General features: G+C 42.1%; 1 protein-coding gene across 2 annotated transcripts in view; it reads right to left on the bottom strand.

Moving 5' to 3' along the window:
- Window positions 1–1,943, bottom strand: part of esrrga (estrogen-related receptor gamma a) — a 96,542-nt gene extending 94,599 nt beyond the window's left edge. The window contains exon 1 of one of the 2 annotated variants that reach the window (XM_051723397.1): window positions 1,740–1,943. In XM_051723397.1, coding sequence (XP_051579357.1) covers window positions 1,740–1,795 — 56 coding nt within the window. In that variant the 5' untranslated portion in view covers window positions 1,796–1,943. The remainder of the gene's footprint in view (window positions 1–1,739) is intronic. The other variant, XM_051723398.1, reaches the window with a different exon arrangement.
- Window positions 1,944–21,215: the final 19,272 nt, after the last annotated feature.

Raw genomic sequence — 21,215 nt, 5'->3', positions numbered from 1 at the left:
ACGAGCATGCAGATGTGAATGTACGTGCCGGTGAGAGTCTGTAATTATGATAATAGCTAAAGCAGCACTTGTTGTTATTGCCATCATTAATACTAATTAGAATCTCACTAGTCAATTTGTGTTAAAATAAAGATTAAACAGCAAGCATCAAATGGGTAAAAGCCTGTAAAGAAGCGACACTCTTATCTCCGAATTCCATTTCATGAGTCTAAATAATCCAGTCAATCTAATGATCATTTGCAGGGTGTGCTGCCAACACATCAACACCACTGCAGTCTCCTCAATCCATCCAGCGCTCTGCTCCACATATAATATTTAAATCACAAACTATCAAATGCAAATTCATTTAAATGTTCTCATTCACTTTGGCAACTACCAGAAATCTATTTGTGTATGTTCTTCATGTGTGTTTATAATTTGTCTGCAGAAGCTTTTAGTAACAGAAGTTGTGGGATTTTGCAGGACAGAGGCTGATGGTAAAGGAGACCAGGCTGGTTAATTGTTTGTGATCTTTCTAACCTTTCTCTCTCTTTTATTCCTCTTTTTTCCTTCCTTTCACTCTTTTTTTTAGCACTGGATACTCAGTTTTGCTCTTACATTCTTATCAGTATTTGTATGCTTCACAGGGAAGAGGTTAACAGTTTTGATTGTTTCTTTAATCAAACTTGTAACAACATACAGTACACTTGTTCTGCTGCACAACATTTAAATCACTATATTGTCAAATTTACAAAGCAGAGAAAGACATATCACATTGCTTTACAAAGATAACAAGCATTAACAGTACTTTAAAATAATTACTGCACAAGAAATGATGTAAAAATATTTAGATGAAAAGATTTTAAACTGTTATTTTGATCAACAAACTATATGATTCTAATAAACCTTTTGAGCATACATGCAATTTTGATTGTATTCCTTACTTTAAATATTGCATGTTTAATTTTACATGATTTTATATTTTCATGACACATAAACTAAATATAATAACTGACATTTAAAACCGAGAGCAAGTCTATATAAAACTGTCAGTGCAATGTCTTCAGCCTTCTTTGACGTCTAAATCTGTGTATTAGGGTTTACTCTGTGCTGACAGAAGTGAACGGGACAGAGATAAATATTAAGCTAAGGAGCCATTCTCTGCCTGGCTCTGGATGTCCGCTCACCTAGCGTTTGTGCCTCGCACACTCAATCCCTCTCTCTCTCTCCGTGCTGGCACACCATCTTTAATACATTTAGTGTGCCACATGCTGTGCGACCGGTCTGCGATTCAAGCTCTCCTGCCACCTAAAACCGTTTTCTCTCCTCTATACCTCTCTCCTACTTCCTATCGTCCTCCCCTCCTCCCTCGGCACTCTCTCTTTCATGTCCCTTTCAGCCGGACACTCTCCTAATGATTTATATAAAACACTCTGTACTGTCAAGTGGCTTGTTTGAACATAGATTGCTGTAATTCTGTCAGTGGCTAAGCCTTCAGTTAGGACAGCACCTACCATACCGGCATAACACAAACACACACATGCGCAGCTCCTGACGCTACCTGACATCAAAAAACAACCTTGACATGCAAGTGGCCATCTCCACAATTAAAAACCATATGGTGACCACATGCACATATAAACACAAATACACACAAACACACTACCAGCACAGGAACTAATAACAAAAACAGTCTAGCTGGATACACACACTGTAAGAACTAAGAGCAGAAGAAGAAAAAGAGATAAAAATGTACCTACTGTTGTTCAGAGTGTAGGGAGAAACACTCGGGGAGTGAAAGTTCTACCGAATCCATGTGCACTCTGCAATCATCATTTGTGCAAACCTCCTCTATAAATTTAAGTATTTTTTCTATCTATCTCCCTCTCCCCCTCTCTCTCTCTCTTTCTCTCTCTCTTACTCTGTACCTCCTCCTCCTGTCTCTCCTTGCCGTGACAGAGCAGTGCAATTAACAGGACCGTTCTCCTGGTGACAGCCTATAGGCACAGCCAGTTGGGACCAAAAGCTCTTGCACTCTTCTAATCAAGGACTTAAAGCCACAATTGCTGCTCATTAATATGAAGCAGGGCTTTGCATATACAGTCCCCCCCCGGCCCTTGCAGATGCCAGATTGGTGGCTTTCCAGCCAATTGGAGTAAGACAGGGCAGTGTCTGTGCCCACAGAGAGACAGGGCAGGGAAAGAGAGGAGGGGAGAGACAAAGAGTGAGCAAGGGAGAAAGAGAGAGAGAGAGAGAGAGAGAGAGGGAGAGACAGAGAGGGGGAGTGGTGTAATGAGAGGGAAAGTGGGGGTGAGAGAAGGTTTAAAGAAGCAGCCCGTCTCTCCCTCAGCAATGCTTATCGGCTCACACTGTAAGTGCACAGATAAAACTGCTCACTTTGTTGATACAAAACATTGTGAATGAAGCTGTGTGCCATTCACTTTGTGTTTGCTTGCACGCTCGTTTCTCCCTGCCACCTGCACAGGCAACATAGTCCGTTACAGACTAACAGATAAAATAAAGGCAGCATAAATAATCAAGCTGGAATTGAAAGAACTTCTTGTGTGTATGTAGTGTTAATTGACTTAAATATGTGTTTTTGCATACAGTAGGTATGGAAATGTGGCTGTGTACAACAGAAATTACAAAGAGGGGAACTTGCACCTAAAAATGTATTTCATGTGGCAACATGTAAATTAACTGGTATGATTTAAGTCAAAACTATTATTTAACATCACTAAATCAACCAGAATACATTAGGTTACACCATCAAAACCAATTTTAAGGGTTAGATCAGCAAGAAATGGCTCTTTAAGGTAAAAATTGCAGGTGTACACACAATTTACAGTGTAGTTCTCGGTGGCAGATGTTGTTGTACACTTTCAGTAAGTAGACATAGTGGAAATGCTGATGTATTCAAGAATGCGAGAGACCAAAAAGGCAACACAAAGCTAAAAAAGAAGAAGCCATCCAGCACAACATCACAACACCATCCCATCACAGCAAATGTGGAAGTGAGGGAGTGTCCACAGTGGACATATGCACGCTACCGTGACAACATCGCTGACAGATTCAGCGAGAAAAGGCTGCAAAAAGATCAAAGGCACCCCTTTGTTCTTGAATGATTGAGGCACATTTGTGGGGCAACCAGACCCGCTCCGTCTATCCTAGTGTGTGCAGTTCGCAAGTATGTGTGTATGTTTACGCACGTGTCACCGGCGCAACTGCATTTCCAGCAGCAGCAGGGAAGATATTGCTGGCATCTCAGTACACCGCAATTCCCCACTGATAAGAAAATTCAGGAGCTGCACCGTCCCACAAAGCATTGTGCCTGCCCCTCCACGCCGCCACTGAAATTGCATCTGACCGTCTTTCATATTCTGAACTTGCAAGGATTTTTGAGGCTGAGGTCTCTTTAAAATGTTTTCTTTGGGACTGACAGTCTGTGATACTAAACGAAACATATTCACTGGACCTAACTAGTAACGAGTTTTCTAAACAACCTTGGAAAACATGTCTTTTAATTTTATTTTTTATTAGCTGCTTCAATGTACTTAATAAAACATGACATGTTTATGTTTGCATTTTTCGACTATTCAAAGTAACTTCTAAGGAATTATAAATAAATATATACAAAACTTCAGTACTATCATTGTTGTTTTATTACTTTAAAAACATATGAAAACATCTGTTTTAAATAACATTCATAATAAAACATGATGTCTTTTGATGTATGATTTTATCAACAATTAATAGCACTTTCTAACAATATTACAGCAGACTTGCAAAGTAGTAAAACTGAACATCAAACTAATTATAAATAAATACATCTAAAACATCTGTATTGTGATCATCGTCTTGTCACTTAAAACTGTAGTTCATACATCCATATTTAAAAATAGCTAGATATGTGTATGGGACGATATTAAGGCTCTCTATTTTCAGGTACAGTTAGCAGGTGCATTGTGTAGAGTAAGATATATCGGATGAGAGATGCACATCAACAATAAAAGGGCGCAGATCAATGCAATGCACACATCACCGAAAGCTAATATCTTTCAGGGAAATAAGATCTACTTCCAAACTGCACAAAGAAAGAAAAAGCTTGATAGAGCACATATAGATACGACTGAGTGAAATTCAGCCATTTCTCTTTGAATAACAGATGGGTAGATAAATAAAGGAAATATGTTTGAATGATCAGAATCCAATCACTTTGTTTCTGGAGAAATGAGCACCGTTCAAGACTGCTCGAAGATTGTTTTTATGGGAATATGTTGCCATTGCTGAAGGACACACTGGGTCTGACAAAAAGAGTTTTGAAATAACACACTACTGTTTTTCTACTGGCCTAAGACACGCATATTTCGAAAGTTACATTTCCTTAATTTATTCATCTGTCTGCTTTTAAACAATGTACACTTTCTGCAATCTTTGCATTACAAAAACAAGGCAAATGTTTAAAAAAAAAAAATACTAAACAAGCGGATTCAAAGCAGCACATGGAAAAGATCGGCAGCTGACTGCCATTTGAAAATGCATTTTAATTGCAGACGAACAGAAATGAAGAGGATGAGGCGAACGGGGAGAGCCGTGCTGTTTGAATGCAGATATGAGGGATACCTGTGTTCACGCAGGTCCCTTGAGACCAACAAGCATTTCTCATATTAAGATCCACGTAGATCAAATGCTGAGTGCGAGAGCTAACAGACAGCACTTACAGTATCTGCTCATACAAGTAGAACTAATAAGCTAAGACAGAAAGTGATGAGACTGTATAATTCTATCATCATTTACTCACCCTCATGTTGTTCCAAACCCGTTTGACTTTCTCCAGTGATACGGAGATGTTAGACAGAATGTTAGCCACAGTCACCATTCACTTTCATTGCATCTTTTTTTTTTTTTTTTTTTTTTATAAAAATGAAAGTAAATGGTGACTGATGCCAACATTCTGCCTAACATCTCCTTTTGAGTCTGGAACAGCTGATGCCAAGTAAATGATGACAGAATTTTCAATTCGGGTGAACTATCGCTTTAAGGAAATTCACACACCTCTGAATCAAATTGCTGTCTCAAATCAAAGCAAAAACAGACTAGTAACAATGTTTCAGAGATTTCGTTTTTGCAAGGACAACACCTTTTTTTTTATCATTTGTTTTTTTCAAAGCAGGGGAGTGTTATTCTGTCCAAATGTATTGATTAAATTACAGTGGCTCATTCATCGACCTTAGGTCACATTTCCATATTTGTGCGGAGTGAATGGCCACAGCCCCCAAACACTGTGACCACGTGGGACCCAAGGCCTCTTCAAATCATCAAAGGGATAGTTCAGCCAAAAATAAAAAAAGATGTCATCACTTACCCTCATGTTGTTCTGAACATGTATGATTTTCTTACTTCTGTGGAACACAAGAAAACACATTTTAAAGAATGTTGATGCTTATTTGTTTTCCCATATAATGAAAGTGAAGGGTGACTGAGGTTATTATTCCCTAACATTCTGTCTAAAATGTCTTTTTGCATTTCATTAAAAGTCACAGAGGTTTAGAACAATAGGAGGGTAAGTACATAAAGACATATTTTTCATTTTTGGGTGAACTATCCCTTTAATCTCAAACAATTTAAGTATATCAAGCATGTAAGAATAACATACGTTTTTTTTTCCAAACCATAATAGCAGTTCCAGTGTAGCAGTGCAATATTGTTACTCTTGGCAGTTTAATATTATTCAGAAAAACAGCACAGAGGAAGAATCGAGCCTGGCTTCTCTTCTGCATGCTGTCATTAACAGCCTTTAATCCCTGCTGCCCTGCTGAATACATTTGAATTTAAGTATGCACGACTAGTCTGTGCTGATTGCAGCGGCTGTCAATACATGCCAATAGCTGCCCATCTTTTTCATTAGCAGTTTTTGCACAGCGTTTCTCCTCCATTGTTCTAAGGGTGCACGTTTGACAACGAGCGTTGTCTCGCTTCTAAACAGAATCCCGTTCTCCCACAAGAGACCAACAAGCATTCAGTTCATGAGCTGCCAGATTAAAAGACGAGCAATGAGATTAAAAGAGATGTAAAATCAAAACACATTAGGAGCTAGCAAGAACTGATATGCAGTCTCAAAATGAGCCTGAAAAGATGCCTTTTTAGTTTTTTTTTCCAGTATGTAAGTGTTTTGTGTGTGCATGTATGCAGGCATGAGGGTCCGTTAGAGGGTGTGTGTTTTTTTTATTTGTATGTGTGAAATGTTAAAGACAGGGATGACCCTTTTGGTCACTGGCTGTTGACATGTGGCTAAGAATTATCAGGGCTAGCGAGGCGGAGCATCAATCACGGCAGTCAATAGGGGAGGGCAAGTTCACTTAGGTCACATGTCAGCCGGCCAGCCACCGAGCATACAGTCATTGCGCTCGCCACTGGAGTTGTTTAAAATCAACTTGTCAAAAATTGGGCTATAATAAATTCAAGATGCAGGATGCTTATTTGTAGCCACTCAGGTCAGCATGGGGCGGCTCAGCGTGAAAGCTCACGGGCTGAGGGGAGATCTTGCTTTCAAGGAAAACAAACAAAGAAAAGCTGGATAAATCTGATGATTTCCTAACTCACAGTAGTTTTATAAAACAATTTAATCTGTTATTTAATGTTATCTGTTATTTATTCTGTCAAATATACAGTAAAAGCATTTGGACACTATAGGGACACTTAAAAACATATGAATAACATTGGATTAGAAAACTAAATATTAAATCATGTGGCATATACTGTATTTATAATAATCTATATATATACAGTACTTTGCAAACATCTTAGGCACACTAGATTTTTCACAAAAATATTTGTCTTAAGATGGTTATTTATAGCTTCAGTTTTAGTGTGTCAGTTGGAAATACACATTTTAGACTCCCAAGCATTCCTTTTGCAAATACAATAGAAAAGAACAGAAGAACAGGGAGCCCTGCAACAGATAGCATGACCCCCACAGAGCCCCTCACTAAAAATCGAGTCAGTCTGTGATTAAATGAAGAGACAGAAGCAATTGAGACAGCCTGAATAGATAGGAGAACTGTGGCAAATTCTTGGAACATCCTTTCTGCCAACAACCAAGAAAAACTGTGTCCAGGTTCACCTAAGAGAATTGGTGCTGTTTTAAAGGCAAAGGTGGTCACACCAAATATTGATTTAGCTTTTTTATGTTTACTGGAAAACAAAAAACAAAAATGAAATTCGACTCTATATATACTTATTTTCCTGTCAAAATGTATTAAGTTCCTTCTTAGAAAAGAAAATTATATGTAACAAGAATGTTTTATTAACATATTTTTAAACAAAGCATTCCACAGTATAAAGATAGAAATGCACTAAAACAGCACCAATTCAAGTAACATTAAAAGCTTCCAAAAGTCTAAGTGGGAGGTTACCTAGCTGAAATATCTAGTCCCTGTAGTTTGCATTTTCAATGCAATGGGCATAAACCCTCTTAAAACCTCATCCTCCACAATATTAATAGTGGCTACTTACCTTGCTTCAGCAATTGTGAAGCTGCATTTACATGATTTGCCACTTTGAACTCCACATGAAAAGTGCTTGCAAAGAATGTCTTGTTTTGCTTTAAGCACTGGCACTGTCCACATAATGAAACTTCATCTGAATTGTGTTGCACACAACACCAGGTAAAGCTGAAGTGTCTGGGTTAGTTTTGTACAAAATAATTATGCTTAAGAGGTCCTTTCTCCATCACTTGTTCATTGACACAGAATTAGTTAGTGTAGTGACCCCAGACACAGCGCAAAGGTTCCGCCCTATTCCAACCAGTGTTCAGCACTCACATGGACATATATATATATGTACATTTAGTTATTTTATCTGTCAAACATACTGTACAGTGGTCCCACTATATATATTAAAGAAAGATAGCACAATCACAATTTTCAAGCAAAACATATATATATATATATATATATATATATATATATATATATATATATATATATATATACACACACACACACACACACACACACACACATACACACTTTCTGGTTGTGAAAATTGAAAATGCCCTTATTTGTCACTCTGCTAGGACTTGAGGGGAACTGACTTCTTGCATCCACTAAAACTGACGATGGGACCAGTTATTCAAAGTAATTGCCAAAAATATCTATGAAGAGTGAAGTTAGTTCTGTTGTCTTGCATCATTTGATGCCTCTTGGTTTGATATTTTTTTCTATCAAATGCAACGATATACATACATTTTAAGTGTGGCTTAAGTGTCCAAATACATTTGGGTAAAAAATAAAGATAATGTACATTCAAATAATAATATTTTAATTCAAGCAAAACTGACTTACACAGACTGCACACATACACTTATAAAGATACATGTAGACATTCCTACACATGTGCTGCTATAAAGTAAAGCTTATAAAAAAATAAAATAAAATAAAAAACACTACTCAATGAACAAATCATTCTTCAAATATCTGTTTCTGCTTCCTCAAAGCTCAAACTCAGAAACTCAGACATCAAAATCCCTTGCAAGACAGAGTAGACTGAAAGTGTGTGTGTGTGTGTGTGTGTGTGTGTGTGTGTGTGTGTGTGTGTGTGTGTGTGTGTGTGTGTGTTTATGCCTGTCATGTGAGAGTGCTGCAGTGCTCTTGTATTGCTTCTTGACGGGACACAAAGGCAAGGAGAGCCCTCCAGTCTGCAGTTCAGCAGTGGTCAACAGAGGGAGCTACTGGCTGTGTGGTGGTCAGTGTGTGTGAGTTTGTGCAGTCTGGCAGAGCAGCTCATGTAGATGAGTGGAGAGCTCCTCTAAATGTGCGTTTGTCCTCTGTTGTTTTACCTCAGTGCTGTCACTGAGTGGATATATTTATGCCTGCCATTGTGGTCTGAGTTGCCTTGTCATACATAAAGTACATGAGGAAATATTTTAGGATGCAAACACAAGAAGGGAAAAGAATGATTAGAAAATGTAACAGTATGTAACATACTGTAACTTTGTAGTAACAGTATGGAATATTACTTATTATAATATGCAATATTAGAAAAAACAATAGTCTCTCTCTCTGTGTGTGTGTGTGTGTGTGTGTGTGTGTGTGTGCAAATTTCCCTATGGTTTCTAATCATTTGCACTAGCAAACTAGTTGGCAAAGTTATGTACTGTATATGTTGGCTTGTACAAAAAGTACATTTACTACTGAGACAAACCAATCAACCAACACAATTTCAAAATAATTAAATATAGGAATTCATCTTTAGCTGAAAAGTATATTATATAATAGTTTACTTACCCTCATGTCATTCTAAACTCATATGACTTTCTTTTTTTTTCTTTTTTTATGTGGACACAAAAGGAAAAATGTTAATGAATAACCCGGTCTGTCTTTTGTGTTGTGCATCATTTTAATTTTCAGGTTAACTATGGAAATTTGTTGACACTTGCCAACAAAATTTGATTAATGTATTCTATATTTATATATGCAATACAAATTACAGAGGTATATCAATAACCTGTAATTACCAAATTGTTCAGCTCTACTCAAAAATGATGTAATTTATTCAACCTCATGTCATTCCAAACCTGTTTTTCTATTAATACAAGTTTGATGTGAGACCAGGTTGTCAAAACACAGTTGTACCGGATAATTTCAGGGCCCAACAGAGGCTACAGTACCACATTCAAAACACTTGGGTAGGTGAGTAAAACTGCTCTATGAAGCCACTGTAATGGAAGGAAATGCTCCACAAGGTTACTATGGTAGCGAATGAGTGAATAGCTAAGTAATCTAATGGTCTATCAGCAGGTACAATTGTCACATGAAGGAAAGTGCCAATTTCAAAGCCCCCCTGCCTGGCAGGGTGATAACAGGCTAGCGGGGGCTCCAGAGACAGCGGCGAGCCCCGTGTGCGGCATTTGGTAACCTCTCTTTGATACGACCACTGCTGGTTCCTGTTTCTCCGCTCTTCTGTCTCATGCTGAATTTCATAAGAACAGACATGTAGCAGGACACCATGAATAAACCGCTCATATCTTCAAGAGAAAACTACTACTGCATTAAAGGCTTGGCAATGAATTGGGTTCATTATAGATTATCTAGATTATCTTTTATTACTTTTTCTTAATTTTTAAAAATTGTATAAACAATATATCATACAAACTCAAATGAGTGTGCAACCTTATCATTAAAATAGAATTATCAAAATGTGCTGTAGGTAACTAGGGATTTCAAAAGCACAGGTACTTTTACCTTAGTATTAAGTTGATATTAAAATAGAAAAAAATTATAATAATGATACAACAATGGTAATAGTCAACTCAATATGTACTCAAGAATTCAATTCATTATCCATGCACTGTATTATTAACTTTACATGCATGCTTTGGGAAGAATGATTCATGTAAACACATTCAGTGATGTGAATTTAAACAGTAGGGATGATATAAACTAAATATATTGTCAAAATATCTGATCTTTAGGCCTTGCAGTGTAAATGCATCCTACCAACAGACCTGTAACTGTGTATTTTGTTGTTAATATTAATCAAACAACAATACTGCTAAGAAAAGAGAGAAAAAACACTTTTCATTAATTTCTTTATTTGTATTACTTTAATTACTTTTATTATAATGGAGTATACTGAATTTGAAGCAGTTTTTACTTTTTTCATAATATTTACGTATATACATATTTCACTTTTTTAAATAAAAGGGAGAATGCTCAATAGCATATTAGTTTTTTGCAGTGGTATCAAAATTTGCAATTAGAACATTTACATTTCACAGGAACTGGTATCGACTACTGAAATTTTGCTTTTGAGACAACACTATAGGGAACACTTATTTCTAAAAACAAAACTGGATACCACTTCGTCACGCACTCATGGATACCCAGAACACAGAGTAAATTACCACCCCTTATATGCGATACATGCATTAAAGCACCTTTTAGGCACATGTATTTGCAGATCACAGTGTGTGAACAGGATCGAGACCTGTCTAATCCATATTTAAGGTTGTAATTAAGACTTCACGGCTCAGATGGCTACGGCAAACCACACCCCCACCCTCCGCCATTCCACAGTTCTACTGGGATTTACTTTCCATCATACCAGATATAGAGACACACATGAAGCCATGGTCATTCCTGCACACATATAATTTTTCAATCAGGTGAGATAAGCTTAAGTAAACATGAGCACAAAATACTGCTGTCTCAGAGGGTTACATGTGTAAAATGAACTTGCATAGACCACATTGTGTTCCTGCCTCTGACTATATTGAGTTAAGTGGCTTTTAGTCTGCGTGTTAGCTTTGAGGGCATCTATATATGCTTGTGTACTCCTAAACATTCACAGAATTCACTTTTAGCAGGTATACTCATTTAATATTTGCAGTCTTTTCTCTAGCGGGAAAACGGACAAAAAATATTGATGACTCATGCTGCACTACACAGTTTTTGTCCAATCAAATGCTCTCTAGATTGAGAATATCCCTTACCTAATGCCACCTACAACAGAACAGCAAGTAGCCAATGATGGTTCATGTGACAGAACTGAAATCAACTGGCTATTTTTAAAAAGAGGGAGTCCTTTGATTTATCCTGCCAAAACTTCCTTTTTCAATAGGAAATGCATCAACACAGGAAAAACATGACCAAACTGTACTCGTGAAGCATTTTCACATGGTCTTTAACAATCCTGAATTGTAAAAAAAAAAAAAAAAAAAAAAAATCTAAACGTTCAGTGACACTTTATATGTTTGTAAAATTAATATGTAAAGTTAGGCCTTAATAATGAAAAAAATTAAAATAAAAATTAAAATAAAATACTGATGGTTGGAGGAACTTATTAAATATTCCTATTGAAAATGTCCCTGCTTTGCCTGGCTGTGGCCATGGCCTCTCAGGCCCTGCTCTGAATGGAGAGCTGCCATCACAAAACATGGCCTGCTTAACCACCATACCACTCTCATCGTGTACTGCTCATGCCAGACATCCTCTTACCAAAGGTTTTTTAGCACCACACTGCAAGCTGGGCATTTTATTGTCACTTGCCATGCAGTGTTTATATTTTAAAGAAGACAATGTGAATAATAAATAAACTATGATTATTACACCTGCTAATACTGTGTGAATTAAGAACATATATTGGTCATAAATGTTTTACTGGCCATGAAAGTGTAGCAGGATTTCATTAAAAACATTCAGATATGGCAAATAATAATAATAATTAAAAAAATAAATAAAAAATAAAATAATGTAGCTGCTTTCTCCTTTGCATATTTGTAGCAAACATCACAGATCATTGTACAACCCATAACATCACGTCATTTGCCACCTGTCACAAAAATGTACCTCATATTTTCATTTTGGTAGTCTAAGAATGTGTCACCATATGGAGTACTGGAGTTACAACAATAAAGGAAATAATGTTTGGCTTTCTAGTTAAATGTTTGATTGTGCCAGACAAAACTATCATCGGTTAAAGCTATAAATTGACTATCGCAATTCTTAGAAAAGGCTTAGCTTTTTGACCAGCCAAAGCCGCCATACTCTACATTTTACTTGGAATTTGGTGAACATTAATTTTTAACATAAATTATAAGGGCTACCATACTTTTTGACAGAATTTCCATAACTTTTCCATGAACTTTCCAGTGGTTTGTGATTACTGTGTAAGGATAAAAAATAAAAAAAAATCATTTTGAATTTAGACCGATTTGTGAATTCATTGAAAAGAACAGACTCAAAAGAAAGATTCACACACAAAACCGACATTACTATGGGTAGAAAGCAAGTTTTACTCTAAACAAGAGCAATATATAGATAATGAAATATCTTAGGACAAAGCATAACTAGTAAAATGTACAGTAGGCTATATCCACTATAGATATTTCCAGGTCCAGTTTAAAAATTCCCTGATATTTCCAGGTTATCCATGACAGTGTGAAACCTGCCTATGAACTAATTATTGTTGCAGTATTGTGCACAAAAGAAACTCTTTATAAAGTTTGTTACGTAACTATCATGTCAAAGATAGCATTCGATTACACATGAAACACTTGAGATTCTTTTTCTGTTATTTCCAAGCATGTGACTTCTCAAATTTCCATCCCTGCCTTCTCCTGTCAGTGCGGGCTCAGCTCAAGACAGTGGCCCCCACCCCCACGCCCTCTTGGCCCCTTAGAGCCCGTGTAGAGCCTATACTTCTGCTCGCAGCTGTTCCTCAAAGCTTGCGGCTTTAGAAAGGATCTTCCTCTCTGTTACCACGCGGATCTGCCCTTTGGAGAAGAGGCGGCCACAGTTGCTGGCCTTTGTGCGGTGGCCCGCAAGGCGTCCATCTCCATTAGGGGTAGGTCACTGGGATTCACACAGAGCAAGGGAAAGTAGAGACAGGTGTGGGTACACTGACTAGGGATTAATAGGTAATTATGCGCAAGGTTAACGGCACACAATATGCTTACATTTAAGGCATATTACAGTTGTTGCTTGGGAATTTAAGACTAGGTTTAGAATTATCAGTGTACGTAAGGCAGTTGCAGTAAAAAAATGTATATGTGCTGACAAATATACTTTTGATTGAGAAATTGTCATTCATTGTCTCAGTCTTAACCATTTCACTCTTTGTTTTTAGCTAAGGAGATTTTAGCTTGAAAATAATACACTGACCAGCTAATCAGCAACTCATATTGTTTTAACCCTTAACCCTTTTGCACGTACAATCAAACCCATGTGATAACATTAGGCTGGGCTCAGACTCGTACGACCAAACCGGCGTGATCTGCATTCATACTGCTGTTTACCAGCAAAAGAAGGACTGAAGCGTTTGTCATAATGAACCAGCTACTCAAATAGTCTTTTCAACATCATAATATCTTTATTTTTATATGTTACAAACATTCAAACAATCAATAAATAAAAGTTTAAAGCTGTTACCATCGGAGCACACTGTTTTGATGCATCGATGCGGACATGCTTTCTGACGTCAAACAAAGAATATACTAACTAGTCAGTCCACTCGAGCCTTTTCCCATTCCATCCGTCACTCATTCTAACCACTTCCAGTGCAGGGAAAGAGGAAGGGCTAGGCTTTTAGAACCTTCTATGCTTCTATCATGAACTCAGTATCCCATGCTGCATTACAGTGTAAACAATATGATGGCGTGCGTAGCCGGCAAGCGCATACGCGATCGCATCTTATCTATCATAATCAATCATTATAAACCTCTAAAAAACACTTTACACGTTTGATCATATATAATCGGACCTTCAGTGCACCTGCTGTGATATAATCAGTCCTTCAGTGCATCTACTGTGAAGTGTATGGTAAGATTGTTTTATTAAACATTATTACATACCTTGTTTTTTTTTGACCAGGCACTTATTTCTATCACGGATTCTACAAACAGATCTACAAAATGCCCAGATAGTGTAACATTTTCAAAGCATTTTTAAGACAATTAGAAAATAATAGAATAAAATATATGACTAAGGTTAGGTATGAAACTCAGAATGGCGCAAGCTGATCTTCAAACTCTTTTTAAGTTCTTTGAACTTGTAATCCACCAATCAGCTCCCTCACATGTGATATTTCAAGCCAATCGGCTCACATGGTGTAAGCTGATAGGTTCTTTGATGTATAACTGCATAGCCAATCAACCCTTACTGTCCCTTTGCCTAACATTTATATTTGCTCAGTTTGCAAGAAAGCCGGTTTCACTGCAGCACGCTGTGAGAGTTTTCTCTCAAAATGCTATTTTCTCAGGTGGTTGCTGGGGACTTTTCCTCTATCTGCTTGCACGATAAGGTCTGCTTTTGGCCAAGACACATAGAAGCACATTCTTTATCATGGTAAGTCATAGCCAAATCAGGCACTGTCACACATCGCTATCTTAGGTCATTAGTTTAAATAAATTCACACATAGCTAGGCTAAGACACTAGTTAAATAGGCCCTGGGCTTTCCATGTCCATGTACACATTATGAGTCAGGTCACTACCCATTTAAACCATTTGGCCAAACAGGTGCAGGCACACATAAAGATTTAGTTTAGTAGCATTAAGCAATTCAGCCAAGCAGGCCAAGGCACACCTAGCTAGCATACACTCTGTGCACATGGCTCTTTGGAGCAGAAGTACACAAGTCTTGAGGGTAGATTTGCTTGTTTGTGGGGTTGTGTTTTCTGTTTTGTGTTTGTGCAACTTTCCTGCTTTGTTGGGGGATTGTATTTATATCTAATTGTGCAGCAGCATGTCATACATGCTTAATTCAGCATGTCTTGTGTTTTTCTAATTGTGCAGCAGCAGCAAAAGCAGCATGTCCACATGCTTAACTCAGCACGTCTGTGTATGTTCTAGCAGTAGCAAGCCTCCGTACTTGCTTTGCAGCAGCAGCGTAGCAGATCTATTCCACCAAGACCAATACCCTATCTATATGTAATATCCACATTAACATGCTAAATTGTTCAGGGAGTTGTCATGACTGAAATGAGTAAGTTTAGGCATGAAACTCTGAATGGCACAGGCTGATAGCTTCTTTGAACTTGTTATCTGTTAGCCAATCAGCTTGCTCAGGTGATATGCAAGCCAATCTGCTCACATGGTGTAAGCTTAGAGGTTCTTTGATGTGTAATAGGGTAGCCAATCAACTTGAACACTCTCTCTTTGCCTAACATTTAAATTTGCTCAGTTTGCAAGAAAGCCGCTTTCAATGCAGCACACAGCGAGAGATTTCACTGAAATCCTCAAACTCCCCAGATCCACTTGTCTAGATCTGCTACATGGGGATTGTATTTATGTCTAATTGTGCAGCAACATGTCATACATACTGGATGCAGCATGTCTTGTGTTTTTCTGCACTGTACCTTGGGTCACCAAAGACCTTATTCACTTTTGGTAATTAAATAATTAGATTTGTTTTATTTATTTTTTTTGGCATTTTTTTTGGCATTTTTTATTGTTAGATGACACATAAGAGAAAGGTTGAGTAATACTAAAGAAGCATGAGACCCGAGGTATGCATTTAAGGGTTAAAGCAGGAAAAATGAACAATTACAACACATAAAATATGGGATTTTGAATGAGCAACAGACACATTAAAGAGAACGTCATGGTTAATTGTGTAACCTCCGTTCCCTGATGGAGGGCACGAGACATTGTGTCGATGTAGTGACACTAGTGGTCACTCTTGGGAGCCAGAGACACCTCTGGTCTTTGATAAAAGGCCAATGAAAATTGGCGAGTGGTATTTGCATGCCACTCCCCCAGACATACGGGTATAAAAGGAGCTGGTATGCAACCACTCATTCAGGTTTTATGCTGAGGAGCCGATATAAGGTCAGGCCATTTCAGCGGGTAGTTCAGCGTTGTGGCAGGAGGGACACAACGTCTCGTTCCCTCCATCAGGGAACGGAGGTTACACAAGTAACCATGACGTTCCCTATCTGTCACTCACTCGATGTTGTGTCGATGTAGTGACACTAGGGGTCCCTATATGAAACACCACAATTGGTTGAACTGTGTTACGTGTACTGGCGGTGTGTGGTGGGCAGACTACTGTGTGCCTCATAGCCAGCACACCAGGTCGACATGTAACCTCCCCCAACATAGTGATGAGTGTCGAACGGCCCTTTTTGGGGACAAGTTGACTACCCAAGAGATAGAGACAGGCTTAACCCAGTCGTGGCCTCTTTTCCCCTTCTCTTTTTTCCACTCCCTAAAAAAGAAGGGGGATTATCCGACTGGGCCGCCAGGTCTAGTTGGGGGGTGTCCCTCCCAAGGGGAAGACACAGCGGAGACCACACCTCGCCCAAAGAGAGGGGGGATATTTAAGTGGAAGGATACGTCACATGGTCTTTCCAAACATGTAGGTAGATCCTGCCCAATGGGGGAGGAGTTACTACAAACATGGAGACTGGGGCAGAGGGGCTCTGCCCAAGGAAGACACAGTTTGCCAGCAGGGAAACAAATTAGCGGAAGATATATATTGCATGGGGTTAGCCTTACAGGGAACCGCCACATGCAGAGCACCTACCCCAGAACAGGACTCTTAGTTAGCACGTGTACTGGGCCGGCAGCGAATCTCTCCAAAAACTCGACTGCCACAGGGCTCGGAGGAAGTCAACCAGGGAACAAACTTGTGAACACTACTGGGAATTAATGGCGCATGTCTTCAGCTCAAAAGGAGGTGGAAGGCGCTATGTGCAAGCGATACACCCGGCCGACTATCCTGGGCTTATCCGCTTGTTTTGCGTGCCACTACCTGGGATAAAACCGGTTCCACCCGGAGGTTGTAGAACCTTGCAAAGGTGTTGGGTGTTGCCCAGCCTGCTGCTCTGCAAATGTCTGTTAGAGAGGCACCTCTGGCCAGGGCCCAGGAAGCCGCTACACCCCTGGTAGAATGGGCTCGTAGCCCTACCGAGGGCGGCATGTCCTGAGCAAGATATGCCATAGTTATGGCATCAATGAGAACCATGTCTGGGTGGGCCAGTAGGGTGCTACCAGGACGACCTGCTCCTCGTCCTCCCTGACCTTGCACAGGGTCTGTGCAAGCAGGCTCACTGGGGGAAACGCATATTTGCATAGGCCAGGGGGCCAGCTGTGTGCCAGCACGTCTATGCCGAGGGGAGCCTCGGTGAGGGCATACCAGAGTGGGCAATGGGAGGATTCTTGGGAGGCAAACAGGTCCACCTGTGCCTGTCCGAATCAACTCCAAATCAGCTGGACCACCTGAGGTTGGAGTCTCCACTCTCCCCTGAGGGTAACCTGCCGTGACAGCGCATCCGCTGTAGTGTTGAGGTTACCCGGGATGTGAGTGGCTCGCAGCGACTTGAAGTGCTGCTGACTCCAGAGGAGAAGACGGTGGGCGAGTTGTGACATACAATGAGAGCGCAGACCACCTTGGCGGTTGACATATGCTACCGTTGCCGTGTTGTCTGTCCGAACTAACACGTGCTTGCCCTGGATCAACGGCCAGAACCTCCGCAGGGCGAGCAGAATTGTCAACAACTCGAGGCAGTTGATGTGCCAATGCAGTCGCAGACCCATCCAGAGGCCGGTGGCTGCTTGCCCATTGCAAACAGCACCCCAGCCCGTTTTGGAGGCGTCTGTCGTGACCATGACGCTCCTGGAGACCAGTTCTAGAGGAACACCTGCCCGTAGAAACGAGAGGTTGGTCCAAGGGCTGAAAAGATGGTGACAGACCGGTGTCATGACCACGCGATGTGTCCCGTGGCGCCATGCCCATCTTGGGACTCGAGTCTGGAGCTGGTGCTGAAGCAGCCTCATATGCATCAACCCGAGCAGGGTGGCCACCACCGAGGATGCCATATGCCCCAGGAGCCTCTGAAAAAGTTTCAGTGGAACTGCTGTTTTCTGTTTGAATGCCTTCAAACAGGCCAGCACCGACTGGACACGCTCGTTCATAAGGCGTGCCGTTAAGGAGACTGAGTCCAACTCCAAACCGAGAAAAGAGATGCTCTGAACCGGGAGAAGCTTGCTCTTTTCCCGGTTGACCCGAAGCCCTAGTTGGCTGAGGTGTGAGAGCACCAGGTCCCTGTGTGCGCACAACATGTCTCGAGAGTGAGCTAGGATTAGCCAGTCATCAAGATAGTTGAGAATGCAAATGCCCACCTCCCTTAATGGGGCAAGGGCAGCCTCTGTGACCTTCGTGAAGACGCGAGGAGACAGGGACAGGCCGAAAGGGAGGACTTTGTACTAATACGCCTGACCCTCAAATGCAAACCACAGGAAGGGTCTGTGTTGAGGAAGGATCGAGACATGGAAGTACGCATCCTTCAGGTCTAACGCCGTGAACCAATCTTGATGCCGGACGCTCGCCAGAATGCGTTTTGGCGTCAGCATCTTGAAAGGGCGTCTGTGTAAGGCCCGGTTCAGTACTCGCAGGTCCAAGAATGGCCGCCTTTTTTCGGTACGATGAAGTAGTGGCTGTAAAACCCCTTCTTCATCTCGGCTGGAGGGACAGGTTCTATCGCGCCCTTCCGTAGGAGGGTAGCAATCTCCGCGTGCAAGGTAGCAGCGTTTTCGCTCTTGACCAAGGTGAAGTGAATACCGCTGAACCTGGGTGGGTGCTTGGCAAACTGAATTGTGTAACTGAGTCGGACGCTCCGGATCAGCCATCGCGACGGATTGGAAAGCGTGAGCCACATGTCCAAGTTCTGCACAAGGGGGATCAAGGGGACAACGTCCCCACCTGCCGGTGGGGCCTCGCGGTGGGGTGGAGCTCGAGGTTCCACATCACATCGTGGCCGTGCTGAGTCTAGGGACATCGAAGCACTTACCTGGCTCCTTGTGACCACCCCCAGAACAGCCTGGGACAGGGGAGGAAGAGGCCTGTCCTCGTAACCCGTGGAGACTGCCACATCGGGGGCAGCTGTGTGCCACAGCTGGGCGCTCAGAGGCGGAAAGGCCACTGCTGGAGCGCCAATCCTGCAAGAAAAAACCCGTGGACAGTAGTCGTGGTGACAACCGTGCACACCGGGTATGTGACCCAGGGAGGAAGGAAGCTGCTCTTTTGCTGAACTGTTGGGTACTGCAGCCACTTGGGCACGCGGCGAAAAAAACAAAAAGGCAACAAAAGATTTTCCGCCTGGCCCTCCACCGGGGGATGGAGTGGTCTCTTTACCAGCTCCAAGTGAGTGGGTTCCGTCGTCTCTGGGTCACCCGTCTCAGGGGCGCTTTGAGGACCTCCGTGGGTTCTTAGGCGCCGGCTGTGAGACGGGTGGTGTCTGCTTCCTGCGGTGGGCTCCATGCCGGCGCCAGGCCGAAGGGGCGGGCTGTGGCGGAGCTGGTGCAGTCACCCCAGGGGGACATCCTTGGCAACGAGCATATGGGGTGTGGGATCTTGAGCCAAGCCGGGGCAGGATGTGCCGGATTGCCTCCATCTGCTGCTTCACCGCTGAGAACTGCTGGGCAAAGACCTTGACGGTGTCGCCGAATAGACCAGCCTGGGAAATGGGGGCAGCAAGGAACCGTGTCTTGTCGGCCTCGCCCATCTCGACCAGGTTGAGCCAGAGGTGGCGCTCCTGGACCACTAGTGTGGCCATTGTCCGCCCGAGAGACCGCACTGTGACTTTCGTTGCTCGGAGAGCGAGGTCGGTCGCCGAGCGCAGTTCCTGCATCAAATCTGGGGCGGAACTACCCTCGTGCAGTTCTTTCAATGCCTTGGCATGGTGGACCTGCAGGAGAGCCATGGCATGCAGGGCGGAGGTGGCTCGTCCAGCAGTGCTGTAGGCTTTAGCAGTCAGGGATGACGTGAGCTTACAGGGCTTGGATGGGAGCTTAGGGCATCCGCGCCAGGTGGCGGCACTCTGGGGGCATAGGTGCACCGCGAGCACCATATCCACCGGGGGAATCACCGTATAGCCCCTGGCTGCCCCGCCATCAAGGGAAGTGAGAGCGGGGGAACTGCGGGATCGTGGCCGGGCAGTAAAAGGTGCCTCCCACGATTTCGTCAGCTCCTTGTGCACTTCCGGGAAGAATGGCACTGAAGCGGGGCATGGCTGCTTTGAGCGGTGCCACGAGCCCAGGAATCACTCATCAAGCCGCGAAGGTTCAGGGGAGAGCGGAGGGTTTCACTCTAACCCGACGCTCGCGGCCGCCCAGGAAAGCATGTCCGTCATTTCAGCATCGGCCTGTGACTGGGCAATCGTCCCCGAAGGGGGAAGCCCAGCTGAGGCTTCTACGTCCAACTGGACGTGATGAGCTCTCCGATGCTGTGCTCGAGAGCTCATCATCCTCGCGGGCTCCGAACAAGAAGCCAGACTCGCCGTGAGACGAGCCGGCGAACTCATCCGGAAGCCCGATTGGGGCAGATGAGCGTGCTGGGGAATGGGAGGTCCGTGGGGGGTTACCCGGTGGAGACGATGGGTTCTTACGAAAGCAAGCCGCAACCGCAATGTTGCCATGGTCATGGTCCTGTTCTCGCAATGAGAACATGAACCATCCACAAACGCTGCCTCCGTGTGGGTCGTGCCCAGACACGAAAGACAGCGATCATGACCATCCGAAGTTGAGAGATAACGACCGCAACCAGGAATAACACACAATCGGAAAGGCATCTTTAAAAAGACGCGTCTTTAAAAAGATGTTCCGTGTGTGCCGCTCTTTTAGAGAAATATATACTCTTTTAGATGAAAAAAGCTCTTTCAGAAAATATACTCTCTTGTTTTTCTGCCGAAGCACCTAGGGGCATTCTCTGCAGTGCACTAGTGCAGAGGAGGTAG

Source organism: Myxocyprinus asiaticus, chromosome 17 (assembly GCF_019703515.2).
Source record: "Myxocyprinus asiaticus isolate MX2 ecotype Aquarium Trade chromosome 17, UBuf_Myxa_2, whole genome shotgun sequence".
NCBI lineage: Eukaryota > Metazoa > Chordata > Actinopteri > Cypriniformes > Catostomidae > Myxocyprinus > Myxocyprinus asiaticus.
This window is presented reverse-complemented; position numbering and strand designations above follow the sequence as displayed.